Genomic DNA, 18,564 nt, shown 5'->3' on the forward strand with positions numbered 1-18,564 from the left:
CTGCCCCCCCGGGGACCCGAGGGCCTCCATGGAGAAGCCTTGGGCTGCAGATCCAGGACAAAGGCACCCATTGCCTCCCAACGGTCCCCACCCTGCAGGGCCGGCGGCCAGGGTGGAGCAGGGGCTCACCTCTTCTCGGCAGGCTTTACGCCCACGGACAGGGAGGCCATGGCAGTGACGGTCTCGGCTTCTTCGCTGTCACACTTCTGGGCCTCGACCAGGGAGTAGGCGGCCGTGCAGGGGAGGCGCTGCAGGGCGCGCCAGTATTGGCCTGGGTGGGACACGTCGGTCACCAACTTCATGGGGCAGGGCCCGCAGGCCACTCAGCCTGCGCCCTAGGCGTGGGGGTCCCACCTAGACCCTCCAAGATAACGGGGCATCCTTACAGGGCCTCAGAGTGAGGGGCCCACGCCGGGGGCTGGGCACTGCCCAGAGCTGGCCTCTCAGCGTTCCCTGGTACACAGGGGCTCTCATCAGGGAAGGGGGACAACTCTGAGGCCAGGAACCCAACGGGGGTCCCACGCAGGGAACACAGGTGGGACCCCCAGTTTCTACCCACCTCGATGGAAAGTCTCCCCGATTTGGGTCATGCTAAGGACCCAGGACAAAATGACCTTGTGACAAAAACAGGGCATTGCCAGCTCACCAAAACAGGTATGCTGGCACAAGTCACCTGACACTGTGTCATCTCCCCTGGTCCCCAGGACCAGCCACTCAAAGGGCAGTGCTCGGGATAGGGACCTGGCTCCTGCACTGAGGCTACAGGTGGGTGGGGTTCTCTGGCCAGGTGAAGAGAAGGGACGAAAAGGACACAGTTAACAGCTGGGTCCCCCCCCCCCCCCGCTAGCTGGGGACGGGGGCTCCTGTGAGCAGAGCTGACAACATCTTCCAGTGGGCTGTGGGGGAGGGGAGCTGAGGGGTCAGTGAGTGCCCAGTAGCACGTCTTGTCTGACTGAAAGCAAGGCCGGTCACGCAGGCCGGGGCGCAGCCGGCAGCGACAGGAGGAGCCGGGGGTTGGGGACAGGGACGGGGGACAGGGGACAGGGGACGGGGGACGGGGTGAGGCTAGGGGGCGGGCAGTCCGGCATGGGCCACGGGAGGGTCTCCCTGCAGGAGGCCTGGCCCGAAAACTTACTGTGGATTTCAATGACTTTCTCCATGGACCGGACGGCGTTGGCGTTGGGCCTTGCCTGCAACACCTTCTCTGGGAGTGGGTCGAGCTGCAAAACACGGAACACACGGGGAGCGTGAGCATGCTGCGTGGCCCCTGCACGCTAAGGTGGGCGGCTCACGGCAGCACCGTCCTGGGGTGCAGTCACCAACAGAGGAAAAAACAACTTTAAAAGTCACGCGCGGCTCTGGAGTTAGACTGTCACAGAAGCAGGCATGCTCCTCAGGGCACCTCCCCTGGGAGGCTCAGGTGTGCCTGTGGCCCCCATGCAAGAAGGACGCAGACGTGTCCAGGTGGGGCTGCTGCAGACAGCGTCAGGGCAGGGCAGGGCGGTAACTGCTACTTTTTGGAAATACCAATCCCATATTCCCGGTGCTCTAAAGAAGAAGGCTGGAATCACCTGGCCACGGTTTCCTTCTAGTGACGGGGAGGGTGAAGGGAGGAAGGAGGGAGCAGGTGAGTGAGTCCAGAGCGGCTGTGGGGGACAGAGCGCACGCCGGCAGTGGCACAGGACACCAAAGCAAGGACACCACAGCAGCTGCACGAATCAGGAAAGCACAACTACTATGACATTTTAATCACTGGACGGGCCCAGACCTGGGAGACCTGCCAGGCTCAGTGGAAGCAGAAGCCCCCCACCTGGGAGATCAGGTGCACACAGACCGTGTGCCCGCAGAGATGAGGATGCGCTATTCATCCTCCGCCTTCCATCTGGGTAGAGACTAAGAACAAAGCCGCCCAGACCGGGTCCTGACCTGGTCCTGACCACCGCAAGTGCGGACCTGCATTGCAGCGGCCAGGCTCCTGACCCGCACAGCCCGTCCACCCTCTCGGGGGCACGCAGCCCCCGGCCAGGCTGTCAGTCGGTGCTGCCACTCAGCCTCAGGAACTGTGACTTGCGACCACAGGGTGCAGAAGTGAGTCGGCTGAAGTTGGGCAAGGGGCAGCAATCAATGTCGCCAACACCCCTGCCCCTCCAGTGAGAGAACACACTGCCCTGGGGACGTGCTGTTGCAGGGAGAGCACAGGATGCACCTGGGCACCCCTGGGCAGAGCATGAGAGCTCAAAGATGAACACGGCACGTCGGGGACACACGGCTCAGCCAGAAACAAAACACGGATGCAGTCCTGAACTAGGGCACCAAGCCTGAAGTAACACCACAGCACATGGGCACAAGTGAGCGAGTGAATAAACAAATGGGGAGAATGGACTGAGACACGAGGAGGGAGAGGAGGAAGAGGAGGAGGAGGAGAGAGGGAGGGAGGAGGAGAGAGGGAGGGAGGAGGAGAGGGAGGAGGAGAGGGAGGAGGAGAGGAGGGAGAGGAGAAAGGAGGAGGGAGAAAGGAGGAAGGAGGAGGGAGAAAGAGGAGGAAGGAGGAGGGGGGGAGGAGGGAGGAGAAGGGAACAGCACAGCTGCGCAGCTGTCAGTGATGTCCACCCTGTGAGGTTGAGAGAAGGAAGTGGGGCACTCGTCATGACAAAACCCGGAGCAGGTGGGGCTGCTCCCTCCACGTCTGACGAGTGAGTCGTGTTTTATAAGCCATACGTCAGGATGTCCACTTAACCCACGACCCTGTGGCCAGCGCAGTCCAGGCCGTGACCGCACGGGGAGGCGCGGTGCTGACTGTGTCATGGGCACATGCCAGTGTTTTCCAGGATTGTGACTGGGAAACTGAGCGTGGCTGTCTGTCCACTCAGGAGAAAGGACAACCGGAATCGAGGAGCCTTAGCCGTGCAGAGAGCAGGCAAGAGAGGAGGAAAGAGCCACAGAAAGGGGAAAACAGCACGGGAATAGATGACACTCCCACCGAGAGTCCTGACCAGGCTCGCTCACAGCACGCCCCGGGGTGCTGTCCAGCAGAGACAGGGAAGGCCACGTCGCTACACAGGACGCCATGCGGGGGAAGGAGCGAGGGGCAGCTGACTGCCATGCCCCAGAGCCCTGTGGAGAGGAGGTGGCACGCCACCCTCAGGGTTGGGCACAAATGACTTAGTGCCACAGAGGAGGTCACTGTGACGACAAAATGTCAGCTCATGACAAGGACACAAAGATTTAAATTCGTGTATGTTTCGTAAAGTTGCTTTAAGATGTATGAGGTAAATCTGCACCTAAAGGAGACACAGGTGAACACACCGCCATTGTGGGAAAGTCTGACACATCCTCTTAGACGCACAGATGGAAGTCAGCAGAGAAACGGACACGCTGGCAGCAGGTGGCGAGGCCACTGCATGGACGTCACCAGAACCTCGCGAGTCACACACCCCAAGTGGGAAGTCTGTGCGGACCGCCCAGCACCAGCCACACTCACCGCTCCACCAAGACCAGTGCCGACGCTGCCCGTTCTTCCACAGCCGACTTGTTAGGAACGGCTGACCAGGAGACCATGAGCCCGTGGCTCACACCAACCGTCACAGGAAGAAGCGCAACAGAAACAGGAAATGCCGAGAACTAAGAAACACGGAAACGCTCCAGACCCGTGTGAGCTGCAGTCGTAACTGTGCCGACACGTGTGGCCGTCAGTGCACGCATGCACGTGAGAAGTACGAGAACAGAGCAGCCCCGGAGAGGGGCGGAGGCACAGGAAAGGGACAGAAATACATTTTAAGGAAAAAATAAAAAGATAGTGCGGCAGGAAGCTGTTCCCTGAAGCGACTCTACACTGACTGGTGCGGCAGGAAGCTGGCACCAGAGAGGCAGCACAGGCCCAGGGCCAAGTGCAGGGAGACAGAGGGCAGGAGAGGACACTGGCTCTGAGCAGAGCTCTGGGGCCGGGCCGACAGGACAGACGACGTGAGCGGCGCGGCGTTCCTGAACTAGCTCAGGAAGGCACAGACGAACCACTTACAACCTTCCCCCAGAGGGGATCTGTGGCCCAGGACAGCTGCCCAGTCCGGGAGCAGAGACAGAGGGGGCTCGCCTGTCCACCCGCCATGTACGCGTCAGTCTGCCCATCTGCCCACTGGCCCTTCCTCAGGACAGCAGGCAGAAACGGTCCTCATAGGGGAAGCCCACGTGCCCAGACGTGAGGAGACGCACAACCTCAGGACGACGAGGAGGTGCCCGCACTGGCCCCACAGGGCTGCTTCCTGTCTGTCCCACAGACAGAGAGGTCAGACGTGGGGATGCCACCACTGCCGGGCCTCGGGACAAACACGGACGTCACCTGCGAAGGTGAGCAAGGACATTTTCTGGGAGCCACAACTCCCTCTAGTGGCATTTGCTCAGAAGCACCGTTGTCCATTGTCCTGGGACTGTGGTCACTGCACCCACTACCCTGAACAAGCCCGCATCCTCGGCCAGAGCAGGGACAAGAGAGTGGGCCTTCAGCAGGGGGACGAGCAGTGACCTGAGGCTGCAGGTCCTGCCCCGAGGCTGACGAGGAGCAGGGTCCCCGGCCCCCTGCTGGACAGGAAGCGCCCGCAGGAAACAAGCCTGTGAGGTTTGGGGTCACCTTTCAGCACGGCCCAGGTATCCTGAGCGTTAGGTCCAAACTCCACTTTGGAGAAAAAAGGCTTGCTTTAAAAAATTAACTCATTCCACAAGCCACGGGCCACTCGGAAGCAGAGGGCGTGTCGGAGCGGTCAGTTGCGGGCCTCTCCTACACGGACCTGGCTTCCACTGCCCTGTGCCAGGTGCCCACGGCCCATCTCCCTGGCGGGACCCGCACACAGGATGGCTGGGCTCCAGGGTCACACGTCATCCTCCTCCCAATACCCTCGGCAGCGGCCACATCTCGGCACTGTGGCCACGCCCCCGCCCACCCGCTCGCCCCTGCCCCCGCCCACTCCCAGCACGGCGCCCACTGTGGCCACACCCCCGCCCACCCCCAGCACGGCGCCCACTGTGGCCACGCCCCCGCCCACCCCCTCGCCCACTCCCAGCACGGGGCCCACTGTGGCCACGCCCCCGCCCACCCCCTTGCCCACTCCCAGCATGGCGCCCACTGTGGCCACGCCCCCGCCCACCCCCTCGCCCGCTCCCAGCACAGGGCCCTGAAGCAGCCGCGTGGCACCGAGGCTCGCCATCCCTGTTCCAGCCCTGGTGGAGGCGTCTGGGACGGTGGTCTCACGTGCTCGTTTTAAGTAAGGCGTGAGCCAGAAGGCCCCGCCCTGCGCGCACACTCGCCACGTGTGAAGCTGGGTGGAGGAAGGGGGCATGGGAGAGGAGTAGCAGGAACGGCCATGGACGTGGGTGTGGCCCCCTGGCTTCTCCGGAGACCATTTCGCTGGGCAGCGAGGACAGTCGGAGGTGACGCATGGCACGCTCCAGCATGTCCAGGACGCGGCATTAAGGACAGAGGGGTGCAGACCCAGCCAGCACCACCCACAGACACCCTAGTGCTGCTGCTGGTCTCAATGCAGACTCCCTAGTGCTGCTGCTGGTCTCACTGAGTGATGAAAGAAGACAAAGGGCTCCGAGGACCTGCGTTTTCAGGGTGAGGCCGCCAAGCAGAGGTGGGATAAGACGTCGGTGACAGACACTGCTGGCCGGTACCCACGGCCTTTCCCGGGCACCTCCCAGAGCCCGTTCCGCCCTCGGGCAGATACTGGCCACTCCTCTAGTAATCTACGGAAAAGGGGCCGGAAGCAGGGACTCACGTCTAACTACTGACCACTGCTAAGGGCGTTTCATCCTTCCATCAACCAACACTTACTGAGCAGCCACTGAGGGCCACCGTCACGTAACTTGGCTTACCTCAGTGACAAAACAAACACCCCTGGCCTCAGAGTGTCATGCTCTGGGGGGGGGGGGGGGGCACAGCTACACCAGTAAGTAGACCAAAGAGAACACGAGCAGCTGCTGTCTGAACGAAGACTGGGAAGAGGGGCCGGGACCCTGGTGGCCGGGCAGCGTGGGCAGTGGGAAGAGCACAGTGACGGTTCCAGGGCGTGGTGCTGTGGCCAGGCGGGCAGCGGGGTGGCTCTGTCTGTTTTCAGGAAGTGGCTGAGAAGACTTACAGGGGACTGTGCCCACTCGGCAGTGGTCTGCAGGGCCAGGGGAGCCGTGCGGGGCCCCAGGTGGACAGAGATGACGTTCTGCTCTGCTCTAGCTCTGAGCTGCTCTTTGCTGAGCCGGCTGTCTGGTGATGAAATGACTCTCACCATCTACAGTTGTCAGCCTCCCAGTCCCGCTGTGACGACCGTCACCAGAATGAGGTGGTGGCCTGTGTACGGGAAAGGCTCCTCCACCTCTGAAGGACAAGCGAGGGGCCACCTTCCAAGTGGCATCAGCAAGGACCCCGCAGACTGGATGGAGGCAGGAGGTGCTCACTGCCCTGAACCAGACACACACGCACAGCGACCCTGAGGCCACCGGGGCTGCACGCAGCTGACTACGGGCACTGCTGGTGAGAGGTAAGCTGGCCGAGAGCGAGCGTGTGGGCGTGGCTGTGTGAGTGTGTGCAGGGGTGTGTGGTGTCAGCGAGGGGGAGGGGGAGGGCGTGGCTGTGTGAGTGTGTGCAGGGGTGTGTGGTGTCAGCGAGAGCGAGCGTGTGGGCGTGGCTGTGTGAGTGTGTGCAGGGGTGTGTGGTGTCAGCGAGGGGGAGGGGGAAGGCGTGGCTGTGTGAGTGTGTGCAGGGGTGTGTGGTGTCAGCGAGGGGGAGGGGGAGGGCGTGGCTGTGTGAGTGTGTGCAGGGGTGTGTGGTGTCAGCGAGGGGGAGGGGGAGGGCGTGGCTGTGTGAGTGTGTGCAGGGGTGTGTGGTGTCAGCGAGGGGGAGGGGGAGGGCGTGGCTGTGTGAGTGTGTGCAGGGGTGTGTGGTGTCAGCGAGGGGGAGGGGGAGGGCGTGGCTGTGTGAGTGTGTGCAGGGGTGTGTGGTGTCAGCGAGGGGGAGGGGGAGGGCGTGGCTGTGTGAGTGTGTGCAGGGGTGTGTGGTGTCAGTGAGGGGGAGGGGGAAGGCGTGGCTGTGTGAGTGTGTGCAGGGGTGTGTGGTGTCAGCGAGGGGGAGGGGGAGGGCGTGGCTGTGTGAGTGTGTGCAGGGGTGTGTGGTGTCAGTGAGGGGGAGGGGGAAGGCGTGGCTGTGTGAGTGTGTGCAGGGGTGTGTGGTGTCAGCGAGGGGGAGGGGGAGGGCGTGGCTGTGTGAGTGTGTGCAGGGGTGTGTGGTGTCAGCGAGGGGGAGGGGGAGGGCGTGGCTGTGTGAGTGTGTGCAGGGGTGTGTGGTGTCAGCGAGGGGGAGGGGGAGGGCGTGGCTGTGTGAGTGTGTGCAGGGGTGTGTGGTGTCAGCGAGGGGGAGGGGGAAGGCCGCGGAGCAGACACGGCTCCCAGGCTGAGTGGGTTCAGGGTCCGTGTGTCTCACAGGACTGTTCGAGTCACCTCAGCTCTGTCTCGGCCACACCTGCACACAGTACACAACACAACCAAGCTGCCCACTTCCCAGTGAAACCTCTGCTCCCAACCCCACAGCTGCATCCCCCGTCACCCGTGAACTCCGCTAGCCTTGGCATCGGGCAGGATGAAACGGTGGCCTCGAACCCTGAAGCGCACGTGACAAAGTAGAAACCGGCCCAAACCAAAGGCTGGCTCTGGGGTGACGTGTGGGTGCAAGAAGTGACGGTTGCTGCCCAGGAGCCCCTGCTCCGCTCAGCGCCCCACTGGACGCCCTGCGCCTGTCTGCACCACGCCCACCACACGTCTCAGGGATCTCTCACTGTCAGCCGTCACCAACAGGGGCAAATAGAGCGACGCAGACCGCGGTCACCGTGCCGCCCCGTATCTGGGCCCTGCTCCCGCCTCCCCCCCGCCAGCCGCTCCGCCAGGTGGTCATGCTGGCCACAGCTGGCCGCCCACTGTGCACGCCACATCGTCCAACACGCCGTACATCAACCCTCATCAAAGGCCATGGGGCAGAGGAGTGGGGCTCCGTCCAACTTTCTTGCATTAAAAAGATTTTTAAGAGACCTTGATAAAACCAGCGTTTCCTGCTTTTTGATGTGTGTGAGTCAGGAACGTTCTCCTGTTGGAAGAGCAAGCATGTCAGGAAGCAGGGACAGGCCTTACTTGAAAGCTTCATTCTCTGTTATTTTAAAATAACTCGAAGAGTCAAAAAGCTTTAGGATGGTTAAATACATAAATCAGTTCCCTTTTAATCTAACAAAAAAAGAAAATGTTTTATGTGAAGAGAAAATAGGTGAAATGTGGACACTAACAAAGCAAACTGGTACTTGATTTGGGAATGTTCGAGCATAACGCTCACCAGCTGACCAGATGTGAGAGACCACTAGGATCTCGGACCTCTCGTGACCTGGGGCTTAAAATGAACACCACCCATGACGAGCAAGACTGAGAAGACAAAGGTGTCCAGTGGGTGCCTGCACCCCCGTCTGGGCAGCAGTCCAACAGACAGTGGGGAGTGGGGGCTGGGCTGGAGCGTCACGATGCGTGGTTCATCAGCACCCAGAAAACCAGGGCCCCGACTCTCCCGGCACCCCGAGCTCTGACATCCACATGCGGCCCGAGAAAACATGCACTGGGTGTCACCCACACTGCAGGGCGAACAGAGCCATGGTTTCCTCTCCGGGTGCCCCCTCCTGGGTCACCTGGTCCGGCTCTCGACACTGGCCATTTCACAGGAAGAACATTCGCAACTTCCTGCAACCCAACTCACATCAGGTCACTCAGGTCACTGTCCCCACCCCGGGCCTGGCAGGGCACCGGCCACACAGCTTATCTTCCTGCCCACGGCCCACCTTCCGTCATCTCGGGCCGGGAGGACGCACTGGGAGGGCTTGAGGACAGAGGCGCCGTCCCCACAGCACGCCCTCCGTAACTGCGTCTCCCCACGGCGCGCCCTCCGTCACTGCGTCGTCCCCACGGCGCGCCCTCCGTCACTGCGCCGTTCCCACGGCGCGCCCTCCGTAACTGCGTCTCCCCACGGCGCGCCCTCCGTAACTGCGTCTCCCCACGGCGCGCCCTCCGTAACTGCGTCTCCCCACGGCGCGCCCTCCGTCACTGCGCCGTCCCCACGGCGCGCCCTCCGTCACTGCGCCGTCCCCACGGCGCGCCCTCCGTAACTGCGTCTCCCCACGGCGCGCCCTCCGTAACTGTGCCGTCCCCACGGCACGCGCTCCGCAACTGCGTCTCCCCACAGTGTGCCCTCCGCAACTGCGTCTCCCCACGGAGCGCCCTCCGGAACTGCGTCTCCCCACGGCGCGCCCTCCGGAACTGCGTCTCCCCACGGCGCGCCCTCCGGAACTGCGTCTCCCCACGGCGCGCCCTCCGGAACTGCGTCTCCTCACGGCGCGCCCTCCGGAACTGCGCCGTCCCCACAGCACGGAGGACGGAGGTTCCGCGTGGGCCTGGAGCTGCTGCTTGGAGCCCTCAGCCATGCGCCTCGCGGGCCTGTGGCTGGCTGCTGCCTGCTGGGGCCCAGGGGGGCAGCCACAGGACAGGGTGGGCCGGGCCCCCGCCGATGGCTTCTGGAAGGGGCCCCCACAGGGTCCAACGCTGCTCGGGATGCAGCCCCAGAGCAGTGAACGCAGTGGTGTGCCAAGGCTGAGGCGGGCCTTACCAGGGGCCTCGCACTCTTGGTCGCGACCAGCGGAGGACAGGTGCCGAGGGCGGCCCCCTGACCGTGTCCTGCGGCCTCAGTGGGGACACCACGCAGAGCCCTCGCCCAGCCCCCACGATCCGCACAGTGATGGCGCTCCAGAAATCCGGCCTGGGGATTTCTGGGGACGACGGGCTGCGAAGGAGGAGACGGAGAGCAGTGCCCCCCAGCTGACCCACACGCGGAGGCGGACACCTTCAACACGCAGGGCGGAGCACTTGAAGAGGACGTTCCTGACCACCCTCTGCTCCCTCCTCCTGGCCACCACCTAGCAGTCGTGCAGGCGTGCCAACCTGCCAGGGGGCTGGGGCAGCAGACACCGAACGGGCCGCGCCCTGCAGCCCACGCAGGCCCCCGGCGCTCCTACCTCGTTCCCCAGCAGAGCAGAAACACAGGCTTCGGAGGCGTCGCAGATGGCCGTGAGGTCGTGGCCCCCCTCCAGGGCCAGGATGACCCGGCCGCCAGCCAAGCCCATCAGCTGCTTCGTCAGGTACCCGAAACCTGCAACGGAGCGAGAGGCGAGTGGGGGCGGGGCAGCGCGGGCCGTGCTGGCCGCAGATCAAAGCGCCGTGGACCACATGACATCACGTTACAGACCCAGGGGGCTGGCACAGTGCGGCTCGTAATGGAAGCCAGGTTCCATCGCAATAAATTCATCGGAGAATTTTGGTTTGGGATGCCGTTTGATCTGAGCGAGAGTAGGAATTATGGTCTCAGCACTTTGATTTTATACTGCTGCAAATCATCTCTGGGGGACGGGGAGGGGCTGCGGAGGGGCCCTTGCTCCTGCACATGGGGACCGGGGCCAGGAGGCAGGAGTGCCTGGAACAGGGCAGCCAGTAAGGCACGGCCATGTCCATCCCCGAGGCCAGGGGTGCTGGCCAGTGGCACACAGATGTGAATGCCAGGTGTGCCCTGCCAGGGTGCCGAGAGCCACCTCTAGAGCATCTGGCTTTCATCAGTGACCACGGCCGTCTCGCACCCGCGTCACCCCTCCACGGGCAGAAATGCCTGACATTTATTAAAGAGTTGGCGAGGACCTGGCCACATTGGTCAGCAGCCCCGTCGCCAGCTGGCCGTCAGTGGATAGGACCCTGCAGCCGTGTGCACTGTGAGGCTGTAACTGCCCAAAGCCCTTTGTCTCTGATAAGAACAGGGACATAGGTCTCCAGGCCACTGTGAGGACAATGGAACGAAGCTCGGCCCAGGCCGGGCACCAAAGGGTTCTGGGCACGCTGCACTCTCTAGCCTCTGCCTGGTCACTGCCTTGACCACTAAGCACGTGCCTGGGTTCAGGCAGATCTGGGAGGCCCTGTGCTGGAGCACAGCCATGCCGGGCTGCCCTGCTCTCTCCTCTCTGGTGACCCACACTCTCCTCACGGGGGTGGGGGGCAAGTCAAGGGTTCCCTTGACCATCTGCACTCCTGGAGTCGGCATATGGAGTCCCCATGGAACTCCAACAAAGTCCCAGGGCCCTTGAGTGCGGTGATACCCACAGTGCTCGGCAGCCGTAGCCGGCAGGGGCTCCGGCCTGGAGGCTCTGGCAGGAGCTGCTGCTGATGGGAGCAGACGTAGCTCCTCCCCTGTCATAGGGGCAGGGCCGGAAGCAGCCACAGGCTCTCAGACGTGCCCGTCATCTGGGCCCCCTCTGCCCGAGAGCTTACCCTGCCCTCGGCTACTTCCCTTTCAGAGGCTCTGGGGCTGCTCTGCCCCTCGATGTGGGCGACACCAGGGAACAGCATGGACAGGCAGGATCAGCCCTGAGCACCCCCCCCATCGGCATGAGCAGGGTGCACGACATCATGCCAGCGTACCCTTGGGGTGGAGTGCCCAAACCTCCCGGTCTACACGGTCCTGCTGCCCGCTCTGCCTGCTGGGGTTGTCAGCACGGTCACGTCTTTAGAGGGATGTAAAAAAGCATCCTTCTACTGTCACCAAAGGGGGACTCAAGACCCAGAGCACAGCTGACACAGGCACCACGGGGTGCAAGTTGCTTCTGCAAACCCGACTTACATTTGGCGGAGAGGTTGTAGCCTCCCAGAGGCGTGGGGTGGCCCTCCACGGCGTCGAAGCCTGAAGACACCAGCACCACGTCCGGGGCAAACTCGCTGGCGATCGGCATGACCACCATCCTGCAGAGGGCAAAGAGGGAGACAGCGGTCAGCCGGGGGCAGCGCGGCGGAGGGGCCCCCATGGGAGCTGAGACTGAAGTGTGGACAGATCCACAGCCCCAGTGCAAACACGGAGTGTCCACTCCGGCACAGGAGGTCTGGGGAGGTGTCTGCGGCCCTTGGCCCTAGCTGCACTGGCGGCACCGGCCTGGGGAAGTGGAGCCCGCTGCCAGGGCTGCTACGGGTCCGCCCCCAGGGTGCGGCAGCTCTGCCCGGATTCAGGGCCAGCACAGTCACCCCCAGTACCAGGGACTGGACCACGTGTGGCTGGCGCAGGGGAGCCCTTGTGCAGCCCGACCCCGAGGGAGCCCTTCTGCACACGCGAGGGCCACACCAGCGAAGGACTGCACACACACGCCTTCACCCGCGCGGCACTGGGCTGGTTAGAGGAAGTCTACACTCAGACCTCGAGAGGAAACACTGACAGTCACACTTAAGAGAAGTGACGGTTCATTATAAACACCCTCTGAGAGGTTTGGGGTTAAGTTCTATCAAGGAAACAGGAAAACAGCCTGCCCGAGAAGGGAGACAACCGGTGTTAACAACCGCCACCTGGAAGCCAGGGCGTGACACATCGGCGTGTCCTGCGAACACATGCTCTGCATTCTGACTGACGGACACGACGACTGGCAGCTCAGCAGTGGCAGCTGCCACTGGACGTGATCACCATGGGCTCTCAGTGTCCCTCCTCCCTCTGTGGGCGAGGTGGGCACGGTCCCAGGTGACGGCAGAGGAAGATGGCACGCGATGACCCCCACGTGCTGGGTGCCTCTGCAGGACTCAGTACCCAGCCTGCCGGAGAACCCAGGAGGTGCGACTCCACCATTTGCTTCCCAGAGCCGCCCGGCCAAGCCCCTGCTGCCTGACGGGCTGCTTGGTGTCCCCGCAGTGTCCTGGCAGCCCCACATGAACAGCGGCCACCACACACATCTGGTCACAGGGCACACACACAGAATCTCCGACCCCCACGTGGACTCTGAATGTGACACGGACGGCCCTGACCTCGGCGGGGCAGGTGGTCGCGATCAGCAGACACCACACTCCGCAGTGTGAACCTGGATCCCTCCTGGGCTAGTGAGGCGTAGCGGCCCTCTCTCGGGACACTGGGCAGCGAGACCCCTTTTCCCAGCGGTGGCTAACGAGGTGTCTGAGCGTGTGGGAGGCAGGAGGGCTGGGCAGTGATGACGGGAAGGTGGAGGGGTGACAGACGCGTTTCTGACTTACAACGTTTTTATCTCATAACATGTCTGTCATTCCAAGGCGGACGGGCACCTGTAATCGATTCAACACTTGTTTCCAACTTCTGGAAAGGAAGGACCATTCCACTGGCCCCGCACCAAGGCCCACAGCCTGGGAGGCCAGCAGGCCGTGGTGCCATCCCCCGGGGCAGAGCGGAGTCTCCGCTGAGCCCTGCTCCCAGGTGCCCAGGAGTAGCACCCACACTCACTGGCCGCGAGCGCCTCCTTTTATGCGGTACTGGAAGCCCAGCAGCCAGGGCTGCCTGCCCCCCTCAGTCTGTCCTCAGCATCTGCTCCTGGTACGCCCGCGGGGGCCCGTGCACCGGGCCACCCGGCCCACGAGCAGCAGCCACCCGGCTGACAGCCCGTCCTGCAGGATGTGGCCACCCTGGACACCTGCCAGCACAGCCTCCACTGTACGGATGACTGACCCGACTCGGCTGCTGCACGCTGGGCGTGCTGCTGTGTGGAGGGCCAGAGGAGCTGCCGCTGGCTTTGGGGCCTGGACCGCATCTGGCCTGGTGGCCGGGCCTGAGCGCTGGGCAGCGGTGGCTTCGGTGCTTTGGGTCCATCTTTTAAGAGTGCCAACAAAGCCACTGCCTGTACCAGTCACTGGGCCAGCAGCCGGAGCAGCAGGCCACCAAACATCTGGACTCTGCTGAGAGTCAGAATCAGAACAAAAATGACGGGAAACCAACTGCTCTGGCCTGGCTGCCTGACGATGCCACCCACGCCCACCCTGCTCCCCCAGCCCACTGGCTGCCCGACGATGCCACCCACGCCCACCCTGCTCCCCAGCCCACTGGCTGCCCGACGATGCCACCCACGCCCACCCTGCTCCCCAGCCCACTGGCTGCCCGACGATGCCACCCACGCCCACCCTGCTCCCCAGCCCACTGGCTGCCCGACGATGCCACCCACGCCCACCCTGCTCCCCAGCCCACTGGCTGCCCGACGATGCCACCCACGCCCACCCTGCTCCCCAGCCCACTGGCTGCCCGACGATGCCACCCACGCCCACCCTGCTCCCCAGCCCACTGGCTGCCCGACGATGCCACCCACGCCCACCCTGCTCCCCAGCCCACTGGCTGCCCGACGATGCCACCCACGCCCACCCTGCTCCCCAGCCCACTGGCTGCCCGACGATGCCACCCACGCCCACCCTGCTCCCCAGCCCACTGGCTGCCCGACGATGCCACCCACGCCCACCCTGCTCCCCAGCCCACTGGCTGCCCGACGATGCCACCCACGCCCACCCTGCTCCCCAGCCCACTGGCTGCCCGACGATGCCACCCACGCCCACCCTGCTCCCCCGGCCCACTGGCTGCCCAACGATGCCACCCACCGCCCACCCCTGCTCCCCCGGCCCACTGGCTGCCCGACGATGCCACCCACGCCCACCCTGCTCCCCAGCCCACTGGCTGCCCGATGATGCCACCCACGCCCACCCTGCTCCCCAGCCCACTGGCTGCCCGACTATGTCACCCACGGCCACCCTGCTCCCCAGCCCACAGGCACTGGAGCAGGGAGGGTGCGTGACAGCTGGGACTCGGCAAGACCGAGGCAGCCTGAGCCCCCTCAGCACTGACCAGGCCCTGCTGCCCTGCACCTGCAGACCCTCCCTCGCGCCCTGGGACTGGGCCCCTCGTGCTCCCAGAGGTCGCCCCAGTGAGGGGCACGCCCTCCTCTGCCCTCAGCCTTCCTGGGCCCCTGTGCCTCCTGACTCCACCCCTTGCTCAGCCTCACTGCCAACGGGGTGGCGCCAGGCTCTGCAGGCTTCTCCGTACCCACCAGTCTCCACCACAGGAGGCCTCAGACCCATAGTGTCCTCCATCCTGGTCCCGCAGCCCCACGGCCACTGTCCTTGGCCTCAGTGTCTCTGTGTCGTCTGCTGGGTTCCTGCCTCACTCTGGGCACGGCCAGCTTCCCCACTGGGCACCACTGCTGAGCCTGCCTCCCCCCAGCTCCGGTCCCTCCCCCAGGCCCCGAGAAGAGCAGTCCACTTGCTGTCTTGTCCCCAATGCCCACTCACTCCTGGGCGTGTCCTAACCTCTCCTCACTGTCCTCTGTGGGTCGCCGTGTCCCCCGACCGCCACAGCAGAGGGACACTTCCCAGCTCTTTCCTGAAAACCTGCTGAAACATCAACGCCCAGCTGAGCCCTCTCAGCCCAACCCAAACCTGCTCCTCTGGGTTCTCTCCTGGTCGCCACCCTCCTGCACCAGCACTCAGACCGTGCTGGGTAAGCCTCCCTGGGTTCCACCTCGGTCACCAGTACCTCCTGTGCCCTGCACTGGGCAGGTTATCATGCTTCTCTGGGCGGGCACACACGGGACCTCGTGTAGTCCACCCATCCCGGAACAAACTGTCACCAAACTCCCACCAAACATACAGAAACACTGCCTCATGCACGTGCTCAGAGCCCTGACACACTGACGGTCAGGGTCATAGCCACGCTCCCTGGGGCGGCCCCCACCCACACGGCTCCTGCGGGGTGCCCTGCCGCCACACCCGTGCCACGGACTCCTGCAGGGTGGGGCCTGGGCATGGGTGCACACGCCCCTCAGAGGCCACACCGCCTGTGGTGGCCGTGGTCCGTGTCTGAGCCATTGAGCGGGCAGGCCCTGTATGGACCACCTGTTCTACCCCTACTGCTGTCCAGGGCAGCACGAGGAAGGCTGGTGGACACGAGACTGCTCAGCCGAGCCTCCAGCCCCTCACCCCCTGCAGAACGTCCTCAGGTGAGACCACACAGGGGAGACACGAGACTGCTCAGCCCTGAGCCTCCAGCCCCTCACCCCCTGCAGAACGTCCTCAGGTGAGACCACACAGGGAAGACGGGGAGGCCCCAGAGGCGTGCTGGAGACACAGGAACGCGGGGTGTCCCGGACACCACCATTACCAGGAAGCAAGACGTGCCCTCACGGGTTTAACAGAAGCCAGAAGCGCTTCCACCCGCACGTTGCACCTGGACGGCTAGGGAAGGTGACGTGAACCTGTCTGGTCCCTCGATTTAAGGTTTCTCCCCATTCCCTGGGTCAGTGGAGTGTCCACTTGGTGCGGCGCAGGGCCCCGACACCTCTGACACACTTTATGTCACACTAAAACCAAACCATGATTTCAAAGCACAAACAGCCCATGCTTACTTCAATGCAGAGCGGGGACTGCTGAGCCCCAGACAGGTAGCGAGGGGTTAAGGAAAGGGCACCATTATCTTCTGAAGCCCAGGCCTCAGCCTCCTCCACAGACTTCAAAGCCCGGCCCGCTGGTTTGAATTAAGCCCCCTTTTCTGCTACAAGCCTCCGGTCCCAGGAGAAAGCGCCCGCCGTTCCTGGGTTTCATTAGGGGCAATTTTCTTATCTCTTCTTCATCTTAGGCTTGATCTCCTGAAATGCAACGTGGCAGGCAGGGCCTTGCAACACGGCGCTCCTCTGAGCGCACACGGCCTGCCGGCCCCCGGGGAGCAGCCCAGAAGAGAGGAGAAAAGGGATCCTGACCCTTCCTCTCCTCTGATCAATGCCCAGGGAACCATAAATTGCCAACTTCAAAGTGCTACTTTACATTTAAATCAATAAAAAAAAACCCCCTGAAACAATTTTCCTTTTCAAAGAAGCCACTTCAGCTCACGTGATAGAGCGTCGGCACAGACACGCTCGGTGGGGGGGGCGGAACAGCCTTGGCGCAGCTCGGGGGTGGGGGCTCGCAGAGGCTGGCGGGCAGGCCTGGGGCACAGCTTCCAGGCCCCTTGGCTGCCCCACCCCGCCTGCCACCACTGAGGCGCCAGAGGAAGCACGGGGCATGCTCAGCCCAGGGTCCCTGTGCCCAGGGCGGGGACATGTGCCACGAGGGCCCATCCAGCCGAGCCTGGCCAGGAAAACAGTCTGAGAGAGACCACCACCCACCCGACCACGTCCAACCCGAGTGTCAATACAGCTCCGCCTTCTCCGCCTGCACACTGTGCCCCTTGTGCCCTGGGCAGCACCAGCATCCACTTGGGCACTGTTTACGCCTCTCATGGTGGCATGGGCTAGTTACTTCCAAAGGCGCCTCCTCAGGGGGCCGGCTCTCGGGCAGGAGGTGACAGGAGTGCCTGACACCTGGGGAGGGGGGAGGCCACACGGGGTCCCGTTTCCTGAAGCTAGAATTTACGCACACGAGCACGTCTTCAAGATGTATCTGGTCATGGCTGCCTTCTCAAATTACGCAGGGCAATTATCAAAACCCCACTCAATCCGATGGAATGAGAAACATCAAAATGAACTGATGAGACCAGAGGAAAGGGTTCTGGTGACAATCGGGACAGGGGCAGAGGCAGGCCTTCCAAGGGGAGAGCGGCTCCAGTTTTCCCAGACCAGTCTCAAAGTTAGAGCAGCTGACCGGCAGCTTCTCCATCGCCAGGCGCGGACAAGCATGCTGACAGAGGGGCCTAGGGCTCGTTCCAAGGCGGGCAGATGCTGTGAGGGTCACGTGACCCAGGCAGGTCTCACCAGAGCACTGGGTGGCCTCCCCAGCAAAACTCACAGACATGTCCTCCATGGACCTCAGGCTCCGTGAGGAGGGCGGAGAGAACTCCTGGGGACACCACAGGCACTAAGTCCTGGGGTTTTCTAGTCAAGGCCGAATGGTCAGACTCCACCCCTGAATAAAACTCCCCTCCCCCCGAGGGCCCTGCCCACCCCAGCAGCTTTCTGCCAGGATGGTAGGCACTGCCATTTCTGCCAACACGGAGCCACGGGCACCGCAGCACACACAGGGGCCCCTCAGGCCCCCAGACTGGAGCGCGCGCCACCTGGGACACAAGCGGACGTGGACGGTGAGAGCTCGCGCGGCGCTGCCCCAGGGCCCAGGTAACGAAACGGAGTGGGTGCCTGGGGAGGCCCCCCCTGGCCACTGACGCAGGAGGGTTTACTTCTGTCTCCTGGTGGAGGTCTGCCGGACAGAGCCTGGGACCGCAGCCTGTGCGGCGTGAGCCCCACTGTTAGCCCAGCACCTGTCGACACCTTTCACTGAGCCACGCAGACCCGAAGTGCATGCCTGTGTTCCATTCACGCACAGATGGAAACACGCACACAGAGGTCAGGACACAGCCTCATGGCCCTAGAACGCTGGCCCTCCAAATGCAGTGACACAAACGTCCATTTCCGCCCAGGGGACACTGGAGGCTCCCCCCCCCAAGATGGGTCTGGGGTGCTCATAAAAAAAGATGAGGGTCAAAGCCAGAGAGAGCTGGGACATGGGGGCAGGGTTCCGAGAGGTTCCGAAATGCCCCGTGGACAGTAAGCAGGGACACTCACCTGAAGGCTGCCAAGTACTCCGCGTCTCCCATGGGGGGGTCAAGGCCACCGGTGAAAGCCATGTTGACGTTGAAGCCCACGCCTGGCCCTGTGCCCACCTGTGTGAAGAAGAGGAACACGTGTCACAGACCCGACTGACCAGCCTGGT

At 63.3% G+C, this 18,564-nt stretch overlaps 1 protein-coding gene across 7 annotated transcripts in view; it reads right to left on the reverse strand.

The window, feature by feature from the left end:
- The window catches only part of HDAC4 (histone deacetylase 4), a 272,909-nt gene that overhangs the window by 4,895 nt on the left and 249,450 nt on the right, over positions 1 to 18,564 (reverse strand). For all 7 annotated transcript variants that reach the window (XM_066346634.1, XM_066346638.1, XM_066346636.1 and 4 more), the window contains 5 exons: positions 18,417 to 18,514; positions 11,729 to 11,847; positions 10,083 to 10,216; positions 1,136 to 1,220; positions 130 to 271 (listed from right to left, as the gene is read on the reverse strand). In XM_066346634.1, the coding sequence (XP_066202731.1) occupies positions 130 to 271; positions 1,136 to 1,220; positions 10,083 to 10,216; positions 11,729 to 11,847; positions 18,417 to 18,514 (578 nt within the window). The remainder of the gene's footprint in view (positions 1 to 129; positions 272 to 1,135; positions 1,221 to 10,082; positions 10,217 to 11,728; positions 11,848 to 18,416; positions 18,515 to 18,564) is intronic.

The sequence above is a fragment of the Saccopteryx leptura genome, chromosome 7 (genome assembly GCF_036850995.1).
Source record: "Saccopteryx leptura isolate mSacLep1 chromosome 7, mSacLep1_pri_phased_curated, whole genome shotgun sequence".
Classification (NCBI taxonomy): domain Eukaryota; kingdom Metazoa; phylum Chordata; class Mammalia; order Chiroptera; family Emballonuridae; genus Saccopteryx; species Saccopteryx leptura.